Source organism: Megalobrama amblycephala, linkage group LG9 (genome assembly GCF_018812025.1).
Source record: "Megalobrama amblycephala isolate DHTTF-2021 linkage group LG9, ASM1881202v1, whole genome shotgun sequence".
NCBI lineage: Eukaryota > Metazoa > Chordata > Actinopteri > Cypriniformes > Xenocyprididae > Megalobrama > Megalobrama amblycephala.
Genome location: NC_063052.1, coordinates 3,130,593 through 3,156,034, shown reverse-complemented (window position 1 = coordinate 3,156,034; position 25,442 = coordinate 3,130,593). Strand labels below are relative to the sequence as shown.

General features: G+C 36.1%; 1 protein-coding gene across 3 annotated transcripts in view; it reads left to right on the top strand.

The window, feature by feature from the left end:
* adcy2b (adenylate cyclase 2b (brain)) overlaps positions 1-25,442 on the top strand; it is a 99,628-nt gene that overhangs the window by 33,487 nt on the left and 40,699 nt on the right. For all 3 annotated transcript variants that reach the window (XM_048201209.1, XM_048201208.1, XM_048201207.1), the window contains exons 2-3: positions 7,289-7,486; positions 19,520-19,681. In XM_048201209.1, coding sequence (XP_048057166.1) covers positions 7,289-7,486; positions 19,520-19,681 — 360 coding nt within the window. The remainder of the gene's footprint in view (positions 1-7,288; positions 7,487-19,519; positions 19,682-25,442) is intronic.

The window sequence follows — 25,442 nt, the reverse complement described above, 5'->3', positions numbered from 1 at the left end:
AGCCTTCACTCCTATTGGTTGTCGCTCGTGAAATTCGCTCCTCATTTGCATAAAGTTGACATTTCTGATTTAATAGTTAACCCAGTTGAAATTAATAACATTTTTTAAGAACTACTACTTAGATTTATATACTTCTGAAAGCCCTGAATCTAACTCTGAAATGTTGGAATTTTTAAACAATATAGATATACCCACCCTTACCCACCCACCCTTAGATCAGCCCATACAAATAGAAGAAATTTTTAACTCGATCACATTAATGCAGAGTAAAAAAACTCCCGGCCCTGATGGCTATCCAATAGACTTTTATAAAAAAAAAAATTGCAGATAAATTAGCCCCTCTTCTTCTTGATATGTTTAAAGACTCTTTGGGAAAGGGTAGTTTGCCACAAACTTTGAATGAAGCAAACATTACACTTTTATTAAAACCTGTTAAGGATCCTTTGAAATGTAATTCTTATAGGCCAATTTCTCTTTTAAACTCTGATGTTAAAATCTTGGCAAAAATCCTTGCTTTACGTTTAGATACAGTAATAGAAAACTTGATTTCAAAAGACCAAACAGGTTTTGTCAGAGGCCGGCATTCTTTTAGTAACATCCGGAGATTGTTAGGGGTAATCCACTCACCTAAACTTTCTCAGAACTCTGTCCCTCAAATAGTCATCTCGTTAGATGCCGAAAAAGCATTCGACAGAGTTGAATGGAAATATTTATTCTCTGTGCTGGAAAGATTTGGCTTTGGAACGCATCTTCTGTCTTTAATTAAGTTATTATATTTTTCCCCTAATGCGTCTGTAATCACAAATAAAGTACGTTCAGAGTCTTTTCCCCTATCAAGGGGTACAAGACAAGGTTGTCCTCTTAGTCCTTTACTTTTTACTTTAGCCATCGAACCCCTGTCTATAGCGTTAAGACACTCACAGCATTTTACTGGCATCAACAGTAGGGGCATAGAACATAGAGTATCGCTATATGCCGATGATATGCTGTTGTACATTTCAGATCCAATCTTAGGTATTCCACAAGTGGTTAAGATATTGAAACAATTTGGAATATTGGAACATTCTCAGGCTATAAATTAAAATTTTCAAAAAGCGTTTGTTTTCCCATAACCGGTAAGGGTCTCCATATTACAAACACTGATATACCTTTTCAGCTGTCTGTATAAGGTTTTAGATATTTAGGGATAAACATCACACAGGGATTCCCTAACCTTTACAAAGAGAACTTTGCTCTTTTAATCGACAAGTTAAAACTAGACCTCAAAAAATTGGATTTGTTGTTTCTTTCTCTTGCAGGAATCAATTGCGTAAAAATGAATATTTTACCAAGGTTCATGTACTTGTTTCAATGTATCCCAATCTTTTTAACAAAGTCCTTTTTTCAGAATTTAGATTTCATCATTTATATGGGGTGGAAAAACACCTAGAATGAAGGTATTTCTCAAAAAACAGAAATCTCAAGGTGGATTAGCGCTTCCTAACTTTAGGTATTATTATTGGGCTGCAAATATCTCAAAAGTACTTTATTGGCTTAAGAACCCCAATGGTGTCTGGTGTATTTCAGAGGCAAAATCATGTACTTCATCATCTCTTCCTGCTTTAGCTTTATCTAAATTGCCCCTTGGTATTTCATTGTATACTCAATGTCCAGTTGTAGCAAACACCCTTAAGATTGGGTTTCATTTCAGACAATGTTTTGGTTTTAAAGACTTCTCCATAGCCAGCCCTATATGCAAGAATCACCTATTCCTTCCAGCTCAATTGGACTCAGTCTTCAACCAGTGGCAACATTTAGGTCTTGTCAAATTTAGTGATCTTTTTATTGATGATTTTTTTTGCCCCACTCTCCACTCTCTCCTCGAAATATAATCTGCCAAGATCACACATTTAGATATTTTCAAGTTCCTCATCTAATCCAAAATCATTGTCCCACTTATCCCTCCATTCCTCCCAGCACAGGATTGGACACAATTTTAAATATTCCATTGCATATGAAGGGAGTAATTTATAATGTATATAATATTTTATATATTATATACAGCGGTATATCAGATGAAACTGGGAATAATGCAATATCTAGAGTGAATGGAACAACATCCTGTACATCCTCGCTTGGGTTTAATTCTGTTCAAGGTCCTCCACAGACTTTATTACAGTAAGGTTAGACTGTCCAAGATCTACGCTAATGTAGAAGACATGTGCGAACGATGTTGTTCTGCTAAAGCAGACTTGGCTTATATGTTTTCGGCTTGCTCCAGACTGCTTGATTACTGGACAACTATATTTAAAATTTTGTCTGAAGCATATAGTAAGGATATCAGACCTAGCTTTGAAATGGCTGTTTTTGGAGTACCTGAGCAAGGTGTGGTCATGTCTAAAAACTGTCAAGATGCTTTTGGCTCGGAGGAGAATATTACTTGATTGGAAATCAAAGAAACCACCTTTAGTTTCACTCTGGCTTAGTGATGTAATGCTGTTCTTGAAATTGGAGAAAATGAAATATTCTCTTAGAGGATCCTCCAAACGTTTTTATTCTGTATGGACTCCAATGATCTCATATTTTGAAAAGGGTACAACTCTTCCCCCAAACTAAATGATGAACGCCTGTGCATGTTTGAACAAACAAATAAATCAGACACAATGGGCACAACCATGTCAATTTCCTCGATGTTTGTAATTTGTTGAACTTTGAGATTCTGTTTTTCCAATGCTTTTCCAATTTGTTTTATTGTTTATTAGTTGTTGTTGTTGCTTTTTTTATAACTGTTCTGGGGTGGGTTGAGGGTAAGGGGGAAATTGTAAAATCAAAAGGAACATTGTTCATTTTATCTGTATGTAATATGTCACTGTTCTTCCTTTAATAAAATATATATATAAAAAAAATAAATAAATAAAGTTTAAATTTCTGAACATTTGTCGCGTCTCCCCTCGCTTGACGTGTACATTCTATCGCCAATGGTCACTGTCGCTCTTATCGCCTGAAGTCTCCAGCGCTCCATTGAAATGAATGGGATCCTGTCGCTGCATGTCGCTGGCGGTGTGAACGGGGCTTAAGCGTCTGGCTGTAAAATTCTAACATCGCATCTTTTCACACTGTATACGTTTTGGCACAAAAGCGGTGCTAACCCTGCTCCAGATCAGGGTTTCATAACCCTGGGTAAAAAGCAGTGCTTACCCCGCTTCTAAATTAGAAGTGTGAAACGTTCCTTTACCCAGGGTTAAAAGTGCGGTCCCACTTTATATTAAGTGGCCTTAACTACTATGTACTTACATTTAAATTAATCATTTGATACAATGCACTTATTGTGTACATACATTGTACTTATATTTTAAAAACACCTGCATGTAATTACATCTGTAATTAATTTCTGTAATTGCATTTATAATTACACAGTTGACCCATCCCTTACACCTTACCCCTACCCTTAAACCTACCCATACCACCAAAGCTTTCCCTAACCTTACCTGTATCCCACCTCAATAGCAGCAAAAGTGTTTTGCAATTCAATATGAACCCAATAAGTACATTGTACTTATTTTTTGATGTAAGTACATAGTAGTTAAGGCCACTTAATATAAAGTGGGACCAAAAGTGGTGTTTAGAACGATGATAACCTGGGGTTAAGCGCTGTGTGAAAAGCCCTTATAGCTCTTTCAGTCTTTATTTAAAAACATTTTCCCTGAAATTTTGAGTTATAATAGTTTGCAAGAACACGGTTACATACACAGTGATGCTGTAAAAGTAGACTAGTGATTAGATAATCTTAGTTTACCTGATCAGCGTGATGACGTTTAATGTCCCTGACAAAATCCGTAGTCCCATTTAGCCACTTTTTAGCAACTGCCTTTTTCAAGACAAGTAAAAGCTTTTAAAAAATCACAAGGGGGTATAACTGTCTGATGTATTTTATGTCATATAATAAAATGTGAAATATATTGAACTTGTGTTAACAACAGACCTTATTTCTGGCATTTAACCAAAAACCCATTCAAAAACCCAATGAATTAAGAGCTATGGAATCAGACATGCTAAAATGCTAACTCGTTTCCAGGTTTTGGTCTACAAAAATATGTCATCCATATGTAACAACCACCCAGAACACCCTTTGTGATGGCAATTTTTTCATGTTCCAGTATCTTTTTTTCTTTCAGTTTTAAAATAAAGTTATGATTATTGTCATGTTATTTCTATGCATGAAAAATTAAAGCAGGTGTGGGCACTTCTCTATCTGTCTGTCTGTCTGTGTTAATGGAAAGAGAAAGGGTGTGTTCCCCAAGAGTTCATTGAGATTCAATCTGCGTGCCAGAGTTCCCTTGAATTTGTAGTACTCCCTGGGGTGTCTCCTCTAATGGCTGGTGAGTCATACTGTGGTACAGGCATTATATTACTGTGAGTTTGCCAGCTCAATGCTCTCTCATCATTCACAAAACACACACACAGTCATCCGAACCGATGGTGCAACACCATATTACCCACATCTACAGTACTAGTATGAGCCACATGCACACACACACCCCCACCTCAAATAAATAATTTCTAACTGAATTGAATTAATTTTTAATTTTTTTTTTTTTTTTGTAGAATAGTTTTAATGATGGCCAGAGGACGAAGTCAATTCTAACCGCAATAAAACCTCAATGGCATATGTCATGAGTCATCTCCAATAAATCTGCATAGATAATGTAGCTATAATGTAGTTATTAAAATTCTCCCCTTTGAATGTACCCTACTGCCGCAGCTTGGTCTATTTCTGTCTCTGTCTGAATTTGATGAACAGTCTGTAAGTCTGTTACTTTGAGCTGCACAGAAAACTAGTGAATGGTGACAACAGCTACAGGCAGGGCTCTGATCTAGTTCAAGGAACGAAAACAAAAAACGGAAACGAACGAAATTTTAACAACCAAAATGAAAACAAAATCAAGTTTAATCATTCTGAACAGAAACACTTATTTGAAATTACCATTAACCGGTTAAATGGTTAGCTCACCCAAAAATGAAAATTCTGTCATTTATTACTCACCCTCATGTCGTTCCACACCCGTAAGACCTTCGTTCATCTTCGGAACACAAATTAAGATATTTTTGATGAAATCTGATGGCTCAGTGAGGCCTCTATTGAAAACAAAGCCACTGAATCTCTCAAGGTCCATAAAGGTACTAAAAACATATTTAAAACAGTTCACGTGACTACAGTGGTTCTACCTTAATATTGTACTTGTCCTTCTTGCCACACTCCCGATACTAGGAAAGATCCCCAAGCTTCTATGCTCTACAGCAAAGGAAGTCCTGGCTGTTACACCTTCCTCCCTGCCTTGCGGGCCTCAGCCCTATAAGGCCCCAAGAGCAGAGCTCTAAAGGGAAAATACCCAAAAGAGCGTCAGCTATATCAAGCATATCTTACCAGTATTTTGAATCATTTCTTTTAGAAGCATGAAAATAATTGAAATTGTGATTAAATTATGTACAGAAAGCAATCAAAGATCTCTCCCTTTATAATCGCTGGAGCTGTCAATCACACAGTGCGAGTTTAACAATGACTGAGATCTGGACTCTCGCCAAAACTCCCGTTATAATCAATGCAGTGTAGGTATCTACACTGCATAGTGAGACTCTTATTTACATCGTGTTTGCACTGTTAGTTATGATGAAAGCATTTGTGAGAGTGCAGAAATCGATTTGCAATGATGATATCACTGCATTCATGCACTCAAAAGACATATCTGTCATCGGCTACAATGCTCATAGCTGTAACCTTTCATGCCATAGGAGTAGATCTAAATATAATGCTAAAATCAATACTCACAATTAGGTAATCTCGACAGCTGTAATAGTAAAAACGTAGTAAAAGTTTTCAAGAGAGTTCTACATGTAATACTTATTTCACATGCAAAGATGTTAGCCAATCATACATTAGAGCAGACATGCCCTTTCTAATCAGAGGGTTAAAATCAGGATAGAAAATGGCTGTATATTTCTAAATTCTGATCATTTTTGATGTAAAAATCATACTAACATTATAAGTGCACCTCAGAAAACATTATAAAATAATTAAAAAATGCAGTTCATGACCCTTTTAAAGACCCCAATGTAATTAGGGGAGAGCAGCTCATACCCTACCTTGAATAAAGCGACACCTGTGTCCCAACAGGGGTACACAACCCTCCGGCAGCACTGCTGAGCGGATTTCATGGTGTGCAGTGCCCCACAGGCCTGACTTGCCTCCACATATGCCTTGCCATGAGCCAAAGGTGGTAAGCATAGGAAGTGGGCTTGTTTGATAACATCTGTCTCTACTCTGCACACCTGCGACCCCACAATCGATGCTCTCGCACTGCTCCAGCAGACACGAGCCCGAACCACAAGGTGCAAACACCTCACTTTCATCCCAAAAACTCAAGCAAGAGGGGAGCTCCCTATGGTCAACTTGGCTCACAATGGTTTTGAGAAACGCAGCCCTGAATGATTAATTGACAAATTGGACTTATCTGATTCTCAAGTTAAACTCAGTCTGCTTTCAGTGCTATGTTTACATGGCCACTTTTTGCTTCAGTCTGAATGAATTTGAGTTTCGATTATTATTAGGGATTATTGGAGGGAGGAAGATTGACTATCAGTGCATAATGATGTAAATTTCATTGTTTCGCACATATGATTTCAAAAAACTTGGAATCATATGGATACTTATGAAATGCCCACTTTATATAAACCAATTCTGAGTAGATAAAATCAAGTCCTGCAAAGAATCAAAACAAAAAAAACAATCATTACATATCCTGTTGGATGAACATTCGGTGTTATGCCACATTATGGAAGTGAAATGGGTTGCAAATGTTGTTTCATGTTATCTTTAATATGCATTAATTGATTTGATTACATTTTATGAGCACAAACCTATTTTCAAATAACCCTTGCGATAACAGTTTGAGTGCAAAGATTTTTTCAAATGTTAATTGTCCATATTAATTAATAATTCAACAGAAAAAACACTACTATCACACTCTGACAGAACCATTAGGTTAATGGAAAAGTTTGGGCAGACATACTAGACTGAACTCTGGTCAAGCGTCTAAGGTTAGGGTCACAGTATGTCTGCTTCATTATTTTGGCATTGAATCATAGAAAAATCTTTCTGTCAGTTATTTGTATTAATCCTGCTCTAAAGTGGAATGTGCCTTGTCTTCTTTTATCTGTTCTTTTTCAGCATATCTCAATAGAATGTTCTCTTCTTTATCAGCTAGTGAATGCATGAGTGAATAAGCCATGAACTGTCATTATGTTTCCACAGGACATGGAGCGCCACATGGCCTTCATCATGACTGTGCCCACAACTCTGGCCATTTTTCTCGCCATCTTCATCCTCGTCTGCATCGAGTCAGTCTTCAAAAAGCTTCTCCGCCTCTTCTCCCTGCTCATCTGGGGCTGCTTGGTTGCCATGGGTTACCTCTTCATGTTCTTTGGTGGGATCATCTGTCCATGGGACCAGGTGAGACTTGAGTGACAGCACTTTCATAGCTCTCCATTTCAGTGCAATTGTTCTTCAGTGTCTGCCTTTGACCTCTACGGCTATCACTTTCTAATTTACTTTTTATCATACTGAAGCACTCAGAATTAAGTATTCGCCATGCATAAAACACAACTTGCGTCAGTACGATATATATATGTAGATGTGCAAGTAAATTGCTTGGATGGAAAGCGCTAGCGGACACAGTGAAAGCGCTCTACAATCATGCAGATATTCACTAACGTGGTGTCATTTTCTTTCAGTCATTTGCACTGTAATTCATGAATTTTAGTGTGCGAGCTGTTCTGCTCACTGAATCATTCATTAATTCATTGAACTCCGCTTAACACATGAGTTTGGCTAATGACTGTGACACAGTCTTAACATAAATGCATGTCTTAGAGTAATTATGACAATCGGCACTATTTCTGTCCACCTCTGCATCCATAAAATGAATCGGTATTGAAACAGACTTGCATGCCTTGTTCGGACACTTTGCCTTTTTTTTTTTCTTCCCGCTCTGCTCTGTTATCGAGGAAGAGGTGCAATCAGCCTAGCCACCACTCAACAAGATGGCAAAAACATCCACAGTTTGGTCGTCTTTTATAAACAGCTCTTGAGTTATGATATTGCGGTGGCTGTTGGAAGAGAGATTGGCTGTTCGGTGCCGGAGTAAATGTACCTCTCCATGAGTCACCCGGGCTGTTTGCTTGACAGGACTTAATAACTCGGATGGGGTCAGTGATCTGGAAATTATGAGATATGCATATACGGCACAAACTGGCTCTGGATCAAAGGACAGCAACATTTCACCAGGAACTACTTCAGTAAGAGATGGGTGGCACCTAAATGACATCCATTTTAAACTGTCGACAATAAATTATGCCCACTAACCTGGAGAGAAGTCATCAGAATTGAGTTTATGGATATCATATTAATGAGTGACCGAAAGCTGTAGTTGTGTTATCTGACTGTGCTCTCTCAGTAGCTGTTTTGTTTTGTTTCGTTTTACTTTTAGTTTTGTTTACTTTTTGTTTTGTTTTGCTTTATATTTGGTTTTAGTTTTAGTTTTGCTTTTTATTTTGTTTTAGTTTTTGTTTTGCTTTGCTTTTTGTTTTTTGTTTTTGTTTTGTTTTGTTTTAAGCCAATCAGTTCCCTCGAGTTGTAAATGCCATGTGACATGGAGCATTGCTAGACCTGTACTGAAGATCTGGACTGCAAATCTTTTCTGGATGGCCCTGAAAGTTTTAGAGTCACAAGGGTAAATGTAAATTCCCTTTGACTTTGACCTCATGGGTTAGAGAAACCACAATTCAAAAGTACAGAAAATCATGACACTGTTTAAGTACAAATCACAACATAAAGTGTGCTTGGCTTCTAATATATCCACTGATATTCCTGATATATCCACATTTTATTTGGTCTATTAAACAAAAAAGATATATATGTATAAGTAATATGATTTCGTTTATATATTTTTATAATTCTGATTGTTTTAGATGATTATTTATTTCATTATCTTTTCTAGCAAATCTTAATCCACCTCATTTTTCAAGTAAGAGCAGGTGCGGCAATTTGTAATTTTAAAAGCCCACTGAATTGCCATGGAACACGCAGCATTATTCAATGGGTTGACGTATTTTCAACTGAAACAGGAAGACAGGGTGGGACACATCGAACAGCTCCGCCCCTTTTTAAAAATTGCCAATAGCGTTTCTTTATACCACAGCTCGGCCAGAGCTGTTAAACTCTGTAAAACCTCAGTTTCCTTCTAATCTCTAACCGTTTCTCCTCCTAATGTCCTCTATATCACTTTAAAATACAGCCTTCTGTGCAGAATTCAAAGGTACCTTTTGTGGTCTGAGCCGACTCGCAGTCCGCAGATATGATCCACTCTGTGCTCTCGTGTCTCTGGACAACTTGCACGTCAATGGAAACCATATTTACACTGTCTGAATCGTTCCCTATTCTCTATATAGTGCACTATGTGCCATTCATCATATAGAAACTAGTAAATGTGTGAACAAATGACCGATTTCAGCCGCAACTTCAGCGTCTGTTTATAGTGTAGGAGGGGACGGGACTTCAGATTCTAGACAGCATTTGATTGGACAGAAGATCTGACAAGAAGCTGAAGTGCGATATGATGTCATGAAAATCCGTGATCCATTTTAGTGGAAGTGAGAGACTGTAAGATTTGAATACTTATAATGCTAAATGTGAATTTTGTCATTGTTTTGGAACACACCAGCTAATTCATAACCTTAACGCTAACATATTCATACTAAGAGCTAAAAAACTTAAATTTTGATTTCATGGGGACTTTAATGTGTCTGGCTTCCGGTGTCATTCGCTTCCAGTTATTTTTAGCTGTACAAAACACATTACTTCCACGCTGAAAAATGGTGGATAGAAGCGATAATAGCCAAATTAAAATAAAATTGTATAAAATAAAATAATATACGAATATAGAAGGATAATTTAAGGCTAATTTTGAGAATATAAGGCTAATTTTGAATGGTCATCAGTGGGGAAAAGTGCTTTTTACAGACAGATTGTGTAGTTACAACATCTACCACCAGGGGCTAACTGGGCCATGCTAACCAGCTAAACCTTGTTACTTTATCTGCTCAAGGCTGGTTTGTGCTGTGTTGGTACTGATGTAGATTATGGATCACTATAGCCATGCTAAGCAGTGCCAACTGGTGAAACTGAACCTAAGTTAAGAAGCTAGCAGCATCCAAAACCCAACATATTATGATGAGCAGATACACAGGTCTTTTTTATCAGGGCACTGCCATATAAATTACCCCTAAGCCTGAGCCAACATTGTGTGACTGAAGGCTTAGCTATAAAGGGAACCAGACATCTGCTGGAGGAAATTCAAAAAAGCCTGCTAATAAGGCTTCACATACGTGACGGGAAGAACTAGTCGGGTTCAGGCTATCTGAATAAGCTAATAAGCTAAACACCTAATTAGGACTCAAAGTACTATAGCAAAGTCTAATTAGCAAAGAGTTTCTGGATGTTTCTGGATGTGTCTTGAAGTAGCATTTGTGCACTTATTAGCGGAAATGAATGGCACAGTAGCTTCGTCTACAGTAGATGAAGGCTTAAAGAGCTCCATTAGGCAATGGCCTATTTAATTTCCTGTTTTTGACTGTAGCCTTTTAAGATACACACTATTCCGCTCTCTGGTTATGTTCTTTGAGGTGAAACATCACTACTGTAGCTACACAGCCACATTGCTTGAGCGCTAATGAGCTTTATACTTGCAGTTGTTTTGTAACACTTGTTAGGAAAAACTATGGAGCCCTGGGCATTGTCACCAGCATGGGTCGAGGTACTATTGCAGATGAAAAGCCCTCGCTGTTACTATCAGAGGTCTGTAATGCAGGCATCATTAACCCACAGCAGCAGTTCTCCAATAGATACGCCCATGAAAAGCCAACAACCTTTGTATGTTGTACAGAAGAGAGAACATAATTGAGCTCAGAGCCAACAGAGGAACAAAAGGCAGTCATACTCACCTTTCGCCAATCAGCCTGAGCGTAAACTCGGAGAAAAGACTCCTGAAAACACGGACAGCCCCGCAGACCCCCATTTCCCACAGTTTGGTGTTGACAGAGGTGCCTTATATGAAGGATGTAAAGGAATGTTCGGGTACTAATGAAGTGATGAGAGAGGCAGACAGGTGAAAAAATAGATTTCGAGTCACTTTTTAATAGTTTTTAAGGAGGAGGGCAAAAGGAAAATGCCTCCTTCAGATAAGCTGGCAGAGTAAAATCTGTAAATCAGAGGTGATTGCTCAAAGATAGCGCAGGAAGCACGTTGTGAGACGTGGGAAGCAGCTTTTAGCAGCATTGCAGACAAAATATATGTGAATAAAATTTTTGCTATTTACGTGTGACATCTGTGCATACCTACGTTTGAAAAGCACCAGCTGCCACTGCTGGTGGTCAAGAATGGATCCGTTAAAGTTACTGCATTGAGTAATGCGTTGAATTCTGGTAGTAAATTTTGGTTGTAATACTCTAAATGACACAAATAAATTACTTATTATAATTGAAAAAATAAATAAATATTATTTATTTTGTTCAAATTCTGGGTATGAAACATTGATCCATTAGATTCAGTACCATTCACAAATAATCACACTATGAAAAACAAAAATACAGTAAACTTTTAATATTAATACTTCTCAAAAATAAACATGAGAACAAATAATTTTTTAAGCAACTATTTTTAACCATTTGTTTTCAAATAAATATGAATATTATAAACAGTATTGTAACTATTGTTTTTTAATCTAAATGTTTTATTTTTTACTCTCAGAGGGTAGCTTTGCATTTCACATAAACCGATTAAATCTATATGTTAAATCTATCAAATTATGCGAACATATTGAGTATGTTGTTAATTATATCAGTAGTAAGTCATGGGGACACACGCACTATTTCCTGAGAGTGACCTAGATAGCACTTCCGCCACGGTCACCGAAATGTTGTGTGCTAATTATCCTCAATTCACCCCATTTATTTCAGTTCTTCCTGAGTCCTGGAAGTGTGATTGGGTCTGCATTTGATGACAATGCTGCTTCTTATATGTTCTATAATTATTCTTTTAATGGAAGGCTTTCAGATTATCAGATTATTTCCATTTGCTTTCCTAATACAAAAGCAGTGCAGACTGGTTAATCGGACATTAAGATCCCAGTAGACCACATAATCTTATTCACTATGAAAAAGTGAACCTTTTAAGTGTATCTTATGAATTTACCACCATCTGTTTCCTTAGCAACCCTTTAACAATATGCTTTACATATGTTACAATTCAATTTTATGTGATGATTTTGTACATAATATACCAGATCAATCTAGCAATAACATTATCATATAACACTGATCTCTATATTAAGTATATGCTGAAAAGACAATTTAAGCTAATGTGATTATAAATATATTATGTGTTAGAGCTGTACTCCTTAATTTGCTAGAATAGAATATATATATATGCAAATATGTCTGAATTTCTGGCCATTTAATTATGAAAAATATCTTGTTGCCCTGTTATGGTTGACATATCCAGGACAGTGTTATTTTAGTATCATTGAGATACTATTTTAGTTTTTATTAAAGCTAGGGTAGGCAATGTTTTTCATAAACACTTTTTTTATACTGGTTGAAACGCTCTTCACATCCTGATAGTGATCAATAATAGAAGTTGTCTAAATATTAAAAAATGTAGATATATTCTATGGAAGTCTCAGGACTAAAAATTGTTCGTCCAAATCATTGCATGCGGTCCGACAGTCATCGAACGCCGCAAACAAACAGCTGCCTCCTTTTACAGTTCCTCCTGAACCAAAACAACAAGCTTATGCTGCGTTCACGCCATTTTGAAATAAGCATAATTAGGAGATGGCAACTCTACTTGAAGCTGTTTGCGTCCTCAGACTCGGAATTATGCGTTTTTATGGCAACACTATCAACGGTGAAATGAAGTTGTTTACGTTCATTATTATTGTAATGTTTTGTGGTTGAAGACATGAGGTAATTTAACTCCATCTCTCATGACGCTTTGCAGACTCTGCTCTGGCTGTGTGTGTTCATATGTTTTGAATGCTTTCAAAGCTAACTTGCTATTGCTAGCCTCTATGAAACTGCACATACCTTTAATATTTTTAATTTTAGCTTTTATTTGTATACTTCCTGTTTTCATTTTAATTTTAGTTAAAGTTTTATTCATTTGTTGTGTATTTTTGTCATTTTTATTAGTTTCTTATAGACATTATTTTTTTTATTTATTTCAACATTAGTGTCAAAGGGTTAGTTCACCCAAAAATTAAAATTCAGTCATTGATTACTCACCGTCATGTCGTTCCACACCTGCAAGACCTTCATTCATCTTTGGAACACAAATTAAGATGTTTTTTGATGAAATCCGAGAGCTCTCTGACACCTCCATAGACAGCAATTTAACCACCACTTTCAAGGTCAGGAAAGGTAGTAAAAACTTCATTAAAATAGTCCACATGACTGTAGTGGTTCAACCTTAATTTTATGAAGAGATGAGAATACGTTTTGTGCACAAAAACAAAAGAAAAATTCTGAGCCGGCGTAAAATTGAGGTTGAATCACTGCAGTCGTGGACTATTTTAACGATGTCTTTACTACCTTTCTGGACCTTGAAAGTGGTGGTTAAATTACTGTCTATAGTATGGCGGAGTCAGATAACTCTCGGATTTCATCAAAAATGTCTTAATTTGTGTTCCAAAGATGAACGAAGGTCTTACGGGTTTGGAATGACATGAGGGTGAGTAATTAATGACAGAATTTTCATTTTTGGGTGAACTAACCCTTTAATTATTTTAGTAAATCAAGCTAAACTAAATAAAAATGAGCAATGTACTAACTGAAATAAAATAAGTTTTGTTTTTTGTTTTTTCTTCAGTTAAAGTTTATTTTATTTCAAGTAACAATTTTTATGGTTTTAATTTCAGTTAACTATAATAACCCTGTTCCAGGAATAGTTCCGCTGAAAATGTATTTAAAGAATCAGATACACTGGATAATTATAAAATCTTTTATCAACTCAAATAATCAGATTCTCTACTGGGACACATTAATAATGAGCTAAATTATAATTAGACTAGTTAATATTTTAAAATATCATCAGATTGGATTAATGATGTTTGGATTCTTGGCTTTGAGTCAGGCAGCTGAACATTTTTACCATCTAGTGCAAATGAGAAATCTGTGATGTGCGGTCAAAACCTCAATGCAAATCGCATTGGCAGGTACTGCATGTTTGTGATCATTGAAAACTCATTAATGTTAGCAAACCACTCCAAATGAGATCTGAGAGTTTCACAGAGCTCAACCCAGCTGTGACTATTTGTTCTCAGCCAAACATGTCATGATCACTAAGACTGGCTAGAAGAAAAAGACCTTCGCCATATGGAAAGATACAGTGGCATCCAAAAGTCTTTAGAGTACACATTGAAAATCTGGTATTCAAAATTATAAATTTGGAAATAGGTTTTAGGATTTCGAAAACTTGGTCTATCATTGATCTATCGTTTTGATATTGTATCATGGTTGATTTCTGTCATCGAGGCACTGCTTTTCATTATGCTTGATGCCATCTTCCTGACTCTAGTTCCCAGACATGTACTGGGTAGTGAATATTTGAGATTCAGCTCTGTAAAATCAGGGCTGATGTAGTATAAAACAACTGAATTGAACTGCCAGTCTTAATCCTGCAAGCAGATAGACCAGAACTTTAAGCAGGCATGGAACTGGCAAGCAATCAGTTCATTGGAGAGATTAACCATTTAACCTTGCCAAGTCTTGAGGCTGGACTCTGACACTTCAGCAAAAACACAAACTGTCCGAGCAATCCAAGGTTAAAGTGCGAGACACCCCCCACCTGAGAGCCCAGCAGAGCGTTCTGTCTGCTAGGGGATTCTCTATCCTTCACAAGCCAAATGTAACCATTTCTGACAGTTTCTCTGATCCTCCTCTGCGGCGGACAGAGTGGAAATGGCGATCGATAAGGCTCAAGACATGTTCCGTCTGAACAAAATCACTGCCCTGCAATCTGTTTGTTTTTTGGCAGTGTGTATATGCGTGTGTGTGGTCTGTGAGAGTGACCAAGCCAGAAATCCATTAGGCTTTGCTGCTGTCCAGTGCCCTATCTGCCACTCCTCCGGTGCTATATTGAGCCCTCGCTCACAAAAAAACAGCACTTAGTGTAAGAAAATGTGAAACATAAGCTTTAGAATATTTATGAGTGTATAACATCATTCAGGCGTTAAAAATCTGATGAAACATGGAGTTTGGCACTAACTAAAAACTACAGATCATTTAAAGGGGAAATAGCATGCAAAGCAGGATTTTTATTGTTCTTTTGAAATGTGAATATTTACATTTTTCCATTTGGGCTTTTCTCCAATGGGACCTTCAAATGAGGCAGTGTTAGTAATACAAAGTTTCTGAAATCACATTTATGTAAAACACTATAAATCACATTCATGACATTTAGTTTTCATGAATCACATTTATGAAGTTTCAAAAACGTCATTCAGATGTCATCAAACACATTGGCATATTTATAAATAATTGAAAAGATATATAGAAATATAGAAATAATTGAAGCTTACTGTATTATGTAGAAGAGTGTTGTGAGAAAGAGATCGAGTGAGCGAGTTTATTACTTGCATTCAGATTTAGTATTTTCCTTCAGGTCAGCCCTATGTTTATAATAAAAAATCTGTTTAAATGTCTGATGTATTATCTTGTCCTTTTAACAGTTAAGGGGTTTTCCCGTGACTGACAGCACTAGTCAAAGCATTTGTCAGTTGCGTCTGGTTCTTTGTTCACAACAATTCAGTCTTTTCAATGTAAAAGTGTTCACTACTGACTGACGCACTGATAAAGACAGTCTTTGCCGCCATCTAATGGCGTAATAATGTAACTTCTGTTGCTGTTCACGGTCAGGGACTATTTTTTTCAGGCGGAAGGCTTTTGGTGAAAGTTTAATTCATGAATGTTGCATTAATACATATTTTTGACTTTAATATTTGTATTGTGTGGTAACCGTTTTATAAAAGCAATAAGGCTAGTGCTGTATCATAAATAAGTCACAGCTGAAGAGGTTGCTTCGCATCGTGCCTAACAACGCCCTTCAACCGTGACTTATTCACAATACAGCACAGCCTCTCGTACCTTATTCCTTACATATATCGCTTTTGGTAACACTTTTCAGTGAGGTTCCATTTGTTAACATTAGTTAACTGCATTAGTTAACATGAACTAACAATAAAAAATAAAAAACGTACTAATACATTATTAAATCAAAAGTTGTATCTGTTAATATTATTTAATGGACTTGCTAACATGAACTAACAAATAATGTATTTTTATTAACTAACATTAACAAAGAGTAATAATTCATATAACAAATGTATTGCTCATTGTTAATTGTATTAATTAATGCCTTAACTAACATTAACTAATTGGACCTTATCATAGTGTTTCCAGATTTTCCTTATTCTTTTGAAATATGTGAATGTTGGTCTCTTTCCAGTCTATCTGGACTCCATTTATGGAAACTAAGCTGCAAAAACATGTCAATCAGATGTCATCATGATGTCATTTGCAGAAGTCTTAAAGATACAGTAGCAACAACAGCTAGAATTCAGAATTGTCATGAAAAAACTAAATTATGACTGATTTTGGTGCAATAAATCCTTTCTTTTTTTACCTTCTTTCAATAGGGCAGAGTATGCAGCTTACCTCTTACCTTTCCAGTCCAAAAAGTGCATTTACTAAACTGAATTTACGCAATTTTCTGATGATGAATGAGGTAATAAGATGAAAGCAGGATATATACTATTTTTCCTAAACAGCACATAAACTAATGATGAGTGAAATGTGGAAAAGTTTGCTAAAAGCTGCTTCTAGCTGTATGTAGCTTATATTATTCTGAAGGATCCCAGCGTTAGGACTAAGTGGCTGAAGTTTATTTTTAACAGTGTCCCTGATCATTTCAGTATGAACAGTTTGAGCAGCACATTTTGTGCAGCAAGATTGGCTTTGTAAACAGGCTGTTACGACAGGTTGCAGGTTGAAAATGTTGTTATATAAAAATCTTTTAAAAAATGTATAGTGTTTTGGACAGCCGAGCCAGAGCACAAATATATTATACACTTATAATATGTTAGTGCAAAATACATTACACTAATACATACAGATCATTTCGCATTTTTAACAACCTTTGAGTCATGAATATAAGTGGTTGATTGGTTAAGGATAGTTGGCATATCCAAGACTATCAGTGTCAAATTGAGCTCCAGTCCACCTCTCCATTAATCTTGAAACTTTACTGTAATAAAGACATTTGCACACAAACATGTCAAATTGTCATCACTGATTGAGAGCCTGTCACTCTCTCAGCATTGTGAGGGAAGCCATGCAAATAAACACTTGCAACCCATGTTTCAACATTGTATCAGCTCACTTTTTTAGCTCTTGCCACATTGTTATAAAAACAGCACATCCGATGAATCAATGTTCTTTTAAGCTACTTTCAAAGATAAAATAGCCTATAAAATCCCTAAATCTACAATTTTCCTGCTGAAATTAAATATAAATAACGGATGTCATGTGTTTCATGACCCTTCCAAATCATCTACATCTTCTTCCTGTGAATAATACGACTGGTTCACCCCAGTTAGCATGGAACGTTCTCAGAACCTTTGATAACGTTCTGGCAAGGTTCTTTCAATGGTATGAGCAAATGTTCTTCCAGTCACGTTAACACTGTGTCCTAAAAAGACACCTCGGCTTGCGATAAATGTTAATCAGAGTTTTTGTCCTGACCAGCCACAATGGCGATACACGAAGGTTCTATTTTAGAAATGGTTTCTATTTTTGCAACATTGCAGTTGGAACAACAACATGCAAAGTATGACAATGATAATCTCAGGTACTGATTATGTGCTTTATTTAATGTTAAAAGAATTAAATGTGAGTTTGAATATCATTTTGGATGACCATACTGAAAGCGACAATAAATAATTCACCTCAGGTCTTAAAAATACATAAGAAAAAAAGAACGTTTAAATGTGAACTCAGTGTGAACAAATAATAATAATGTATTCTATGACAAAGGTTGTATATCAGTCACTCAGTATGTGTTATATTTATGAATATGATTATGTACTTATCCATTTCATTGCTAATGCGGTGCACTTGCAGAGAGACTCACACGATTGGCTGTGATTTTTTTATTGATTTTGTCACGTCTCATAGTTGCATCGCATCTGGTGTGGACAGACAAATTGCTTGCCACATCGCATCTGGTTAGGACATGGTGTAACAGAATGTTCTTTTAAAGTAGCCTATTTAATAATGTTATCAAAGCTTTAGCACAAAAAAACATTATTTATACATCGTTCATGGAATGTTTTTTTTTTTTTTTTCTGAAATGTTTTAGTTGGATTTTTTTTAAAAACCTTATACTTCTTACTTTTAAATGTTCTCTGAACAAAATGATAAAATAGAGTGTCCCCTTAAAGGATTAGTTTGAAATATGAAAATAAAAATTTAAATTACACCAAGATTTACTCACCCTCAAGCCATCATAGGTGTATATGACTTTCTTCTTTCTGATGAACACAATCGGAGATATATTAAAAAATATCCTGACACATCCAAGATTTTTAATGGCAGTGAATGGGACCAATGAGTATAAAGCTGAAGAAAGTGCATCCATCCAAAGCAAAACGTACTCCATTCAGCTCCGGAGGGTTAAAGGTGCTAGAGAGGATGTTTTGGTTTTTACATTTTTGCAATATTACTTGAAACTGTCTTTACTAACTGATAAAAGACTTTAAAAGAAATTAATAAGGAATAATATTAATATACATCATCTGTGCACGAGGTAGGGCCTTAAAAACATCAGATGATCGCGTAAACGATTGGCCCTCTGGCTTGTCAATCACTGCCGTGACGTTCCTTGTGAGAGACGAGTGCGGCTGCGCGCTCCAGTAACTTTCCACACTCCACAGGCGCCGCATTCAGCTTCTGCCAAATTGCCTTCCTTATTCATACTCAATGGTCCTGTTCACTGCCATTATAAAGCTTGGATGCATCAGGATATTTATTAATATAACTCCGATTGTGTTCATCAGAAAGAAGAAAGTCATATACACATGGCTTGAGGGTGAGTAAAGCAGAACTAATGCTTTAATCTTCACATAACCAAGAAAAAAACTTTTTTTTTAAACTGGATGTTTTAAATGTTCAGAGAACATTCAAAAATAACGTTTTTATAACTTAATGGGAACTCTCTTAGAAATTAGAAAAATATTATTTTCTTTTTTTTTATCTGGGACATTAGTCGTTGATAATAAATGCAGTAGTGTTTATCCTGAACTGATCTCTGTCCTGTGTTTGTGAACTGTAGATGTTAAATGGCAGTCTAATGCTCTGTTAACTCTGTTTGCAGGTGTCGTTTTTCCTGTTTATTGTATTTGTGGTGTACACCATGCTGCCGTTCTCTATGAGGGATGCCGTCATCGCTAGTGTCCTCACTTCCACCTCCCACACACTAGTGCTCAGCATCTGCCTCTCGAACTCTTCCGACCACATGGAGGCCCTCGTCTGGCAGGTAACTAAGTGTGTGTGTGTGCTTGTGTGTGTGTGTGTGCGGCATTCCAGTTGATTTCGTTCACTGAAATTGTGTGGGCTGAGAAAGGAACAGCTAGTATCTAAGAATAAATGGCGACGGTCTTTAAACACCAGAATGACACAAAAAGATTTTGTCCTATAAAAAGTCTGAAACACGAAAATATGTTAGAGAATGTGAGTCAGAGAGAGTGAGTGAATGTGGAAGGATGTTTCTACTCTGTTTCCTGTTGGGGTTGTCAGGGGTGATGGTGTTTCACCATGACCTACAGTATATGGCTTTGCTGTCATGGGAAAGCACACTTCCCAGAATCCTCTAGCCTGGCTGTTTGGCTCATCATATGGGCTTCCCACTTAAATAACACATTTCCTTGCAGATATAACTGGCAAAGTTTGTCCATCCGGTGCAATTCCACAAGGTTAGCTGTTACAGATGTGTGTTATTTGTTCCTGATCTTGTTCTCTTTAACTCTGTAAAGCCTGGCATATGAAATAATAGTCAGAAAAATCTAAGTTTTTTGAGCCTTAAGACAAAAAAAAAAAAGCGATGCAATAAAATGTAATAGAACGATGACTGAGAGATGAACAAATATACATACATCAAAAGATGTATTTGATACTCACATTTTAACTATTTTTCTAAAAAAAAAAAAAGATTTATGTATAATCAGTGTAATCAGTATAAACTTGAAGTTTTCATCTTGATATTTTACTAACAATACTCTAAAAAAAATCTGTAAAAATAGGGCACAATGTATTAATTTGATGGTATTTTCCGTATTTTTTTTACATGTTTTACCTGTATTTTACATTTTGAACTTTGTTTTAGGATTAACGGAAATGTCCATAAAACTACTGGATAATATCCTGGTAATTTTCTGCCAGTACATTATCTGTTTTTTTGCATGGGCAGAGAATATATCTTGAATTATTTATTTTTTATTTTTTTAATAAATGTAAATGTAGTGAATTTTATGAAGAATAAGCATAAGTGGAGATAAATCTAACTGTAGTGAATTTTATGTAGAATAAGCATAAGTGGAGAAATAAGATGTCAGAACAAGCAGTTGCGTGAGATGGAAAAACATAAAAAGGAATAAAAAAGATAAACTTTCATTTATTTTATTTTTTTATAAAGCAGCAGCAGTTAGCAAACAAACTTAATGCCTCCATGCCACTAGGCGTCAGTATAAAATCTAAGATCAGTGAGCAAAGAAGAGCCAGCAAAGCACAAACAAAAACTTGCTGGACCTGTCCCAATACCCACACTTGCGGTCTTGGCCACTTGAGAGCACATGCAAATGATAGGAATAGTTAGTGTGCAAGACTGTCTCAGATTTGATAAATGCCAAGCTCAGTGCCATTAATGCATACTAAATCCACAATATCTCTAATAATGCTTCGGACTGTTATTTGAGGAAAAGCATATCCCATTATTCAATAAATTATATTCATGAACTCACATGGCCCGAAATTGCAAAAATATGAGGGGAAAAAAAAAAATCCTGTATAAGTTAAATTAATTAGAAATTACATATCATTTGGTAGTAAAATGTAAAGTATTGCACATTTTATTGATGTGGAGATGATTATGAGTATTTTGTAAAACATTTGCAACTGCTTTTTATCACTTAATTAAAAGCACAGCAATTAAATTTTGCCATCTGTGATGTTGGGACTAGTGAACAGACATTTAGAAGTTAACTTGGTAACACTATTTTACAGTGTCCTTATTATATGGTACATGTAGTTACTGTACTTATAACTATAAATTCTGCATCATTACATACAACTAACCCTAAACCAAACCCTAATCGTAACCCTATAGTAAGTACATGTAGTTAACTGTTATTACTCAGTACTTAAATGTATAATTACACTGTAATACTGACACCACATAAAGTGCAATCGTTTATTTTAAAGTGCAAAGTATTGAAAATTAGAAAGTTGAGAAGCGTGTCCTATCTGAAATACGTCATGGAAGTAGACAAGTGGTCAAGTGCGAAGACTGCAAATGTAAGGTTGGTTTCACTACAGTGGTTCAGGCTGCAGGATTGCCAAATGACTAAAGAAACATTTCTTGTCTATTACCACCCACTGCTACTTGCACTAACGACGGAAATAAGCTCAGTTATAATAGTAAAATATGTGGGAGAGCGTTGCTATAGTGTGACAATATTGTATTTCATTAGGTAGCTTTTCAAAGTTAATACCGAATCAAAACTAGTTAGCGCATCATTTGTAATTGAATGGGTTTAATGACAATATGTGGTTATGGTTACACTTGAAATAGTTACAAAATAGATTCATGAGATAATAAAAATGTATACCTATAATTGTACCCAGCATATATGTAAAATGTTACCTGAGGGATAGAGCGAGGGAGGGAGAAAGTGTAGAGAGAAAGAGAGATGGAAGGCAGAGCTCAGTTAGAGAAGAAGAGCAAAGCCCCCCTAAGAAGAAGAGCCAAAGTAAAGAGGAGGCAAGGAAAATGTGTCTCAAGAAAAGGGACCTAGAGGAAAAGAAGAGACAGCATGACAGTTGCTATCTTCTTTTATCCCTCCCTTGACTAAGTGACTAAGGCCCTTTTTATGCCTGGTATTAAGATGCATTTTGGTCGATTGGATCGCATGTGGATGAGAGAGGCACATACCCGTTTATACCTGGTATTTTAATTCGTCTGGTTTGTCCACTTCTGTCCTGATTTCTTTGAGGGGAGGGTCTATGGGTGGATAAATGTATGGGCTTTTTCAGATCTTGCGATCTAATGGACGTAATAACCTCATGCAAATTATATATGAATGCGAAAAGAGACGATGGGAAAATACACAGAGAGAGCAGCAGCTTTCATTTCTGCTCTGACAGCCGTGAGACTACGCCGAACGTGGTGAGTGTGTGTTAGATATCAGGAATGATGAGAAAACATTGTGCTTGGTATGTTTTTCGTCTTTAAAACCAAACTTGGGTCTTCAGCCGACAAAGTCTAAATCCCGTCTGGCTAGCGCGCTTAACATAATGTTTACGCATTAAGCCATTAGGCTGAGAGTAGGCGTTTTTTTTTGCGGCTGTTTGAACACATTCAACCACATAAGTGTTTACACTATGAAAGCAATCAGGTTGAATGTGTTTTCGACTTCCTCTGGAAGTGGTCGAAAGTGGACAAGCTCAAAACGTTTTGCACCCCATTTCAGGGTTCCTACGCGGTTTGGAAAAGTATGGAATTTGATTTGAGTAATTTCCAGGTCTGGAAAAGTATGGAAAAAAGAAATCAGAGTATGGAAAAATATTTGTGTTTCCAGACTATTGGCTCTATTCAGTTTTCTAATTTATCATACCTGCAAACTAGTCACTTTTTGGCAAAATTAGCCGTTTTGAATCAAAATACGTCATTTATGTGAATCGTTTAGATCCGAAGAGTTTTTTTTTTCGGGGCGAGTGTGTACTTGTCACAGGATTCTCACAAGAATCGAAAATGGGCTACTTTCCCATAAACTGGAGTGAGTCGCAATCTTTCTTGGTGCTCTGTGGCATGATAGATCGCTGTAGCACTCTTGAACCAACCATCTCAACCGCTTTACTAATTACAACACAAAATAAACATAAATGAACTTCCAAAGGTATGTTGAAATATGCAGTACAACTTACCGAAATCATGTCACATGCGGTTGATCAATCAGTGTTTCAAATAAAATAGCTTGTAAAAATGTCACATTTAGCCTACCTCAGAAAAGCCATTAAATGTCCAAAAACTCGTTATTTAACTACAAAAATTAACTTTGAGAGGAGCATTTTGCTAAATATATGCACTATAGGGTATTGCATATTCATTGTATTTGTACTTAACATGTGCTTCGATATTGAATGTAAAAATCCATTTTATGACAGCCACCATTTAAATGTTTAGCCTACATAAAAAAGAGTAGAAAAATAATTGACATTAAAGATTTATTAAAAAATTATTATAAAAACTTCCTTATGTGTAATTTAGCCTATATGTAAGTAGCTTACAAATCCATTTTAACCTATTATTATAATGATGTACCAGCTGTGGTTCCCTGTACAGTTTACAGCATTGGTTGAGATTTTTTTCTTTGAGGAAATTTGCCATGTACTGTACCTGATAGGCCCCAAATTAACAAATACTGAATCAAATCAAAATCAAATCGCAAGCTTCTGAATCAAAATCGCATTGAGTTGTGAAATGCCCAGCCCTAGTGCCAATTTATTTTTATTTATTTATTTATTTTTACTTGAAGCAAATGTTGTTTTTTCCATTTATGTTCTTGTCAGAGTGCACCAGAATGCTTCGTTTACATGTTGAAATCACAAAAATCTTCTCCTGGGGGAGGATGCCCCCAGACCCCCCTACAACTATTTAGTTCATACACATCACTTTTTCACCTCTCTTCACTTTGCACATATGTTTAGAAAGTTCTACATTACTAAAATATTACAAAAACTATCATATTCCACTTGTTTAGGCTACTCTATAGAAATGCTTCGATACCAACAACTAATACCGACAACAGAGCAAACATTGACCAGAATGGATAAATCACAGAAGGATGTCTATAAAGTAAATGTATCGATTTAATAGAGAAATTAAATATTTACGCTTATGTAGGGAGTGGTATGGTCGGAAAGGGAAACAACCTAAGTCACTATGCTACCTTGTTAAACAGGGAATATATTAGTACTTGTAGATTAATCCCCAACAAAAGTCACACAGGTACGTGGTTTTAAGAAGAGAAGGGCCTAGACGTGATTACTAAATACAAAACTTCAACAATCAAACACTAATTTAAAAATCACTCAAAGACTGTAGGACCCGGACTACAAACATGTAAAAGAGAAAACATAGAAAAGGAGACCGAGGCTTACCAATGGCAGAAATCGTTTGGAAGGTCTGGAAATTTGAGTATGGAAAAGTATGGAATTTTGAAATGGAAAATGTGTAGGAAGCCTGCCATTTGTATTTAGCATTGTCCACTTGTGATCCGATCAACCAAAACACATTTTAATACCATGTGGAAACAGGGCCTAAAACCCAAATCAGAGACATTTGAACTGACCAATCAGCAGATTACAACTTCCCCCACTCTACTAAAGGTGTGACAATTAGAAGACATCTTGGCCTACAGGCCATTATCACTATCAACACCTTTGTGCCTTTAGGAATTTTAAATGGCCCGTTTGATAAGAATGCTTCCAAATGTCTTTGTTCATTTTAACCCTACACAAGTGTGGAAACTAAATGGAAAACAAAGTGTTTTGAAACTGAAATTCAAGCATCACCATATATTTATTATAAACCTTTTATAAATTAAACAAAATTATATTTTAATGAGGGCGTTTTTCCAGAATGTCTCATTTGGGCAAGTTGTCACATGCATTCAATATTTTATTGAATTTATTAGTTTCCAAATCTGCTGGCCAAACGCATTTTTTTTTAACCCCTTAACATTTTCAGAAATTATTTTGAGTTTCATAATTATTACACTGTTTAAATTTTGCTGGTGAAAAAAAATAAAAAACAAAAAAATGCTTTTCAAATCAATAAACAGCAGGTTCCCACTGTGACAACTTGCCTCTTGCTTCATATAGCATGACACAACATGTCCTGCCATAGGAACAAGCTCATTTGCATGTTGTCACAAAAGGTCAGTGTGTGTTGATTAATTGTACCTTATTTCCTGGGCAATAACAGTGACAATGTAGACTCCAAGGTATGTGTCTATGCAGAA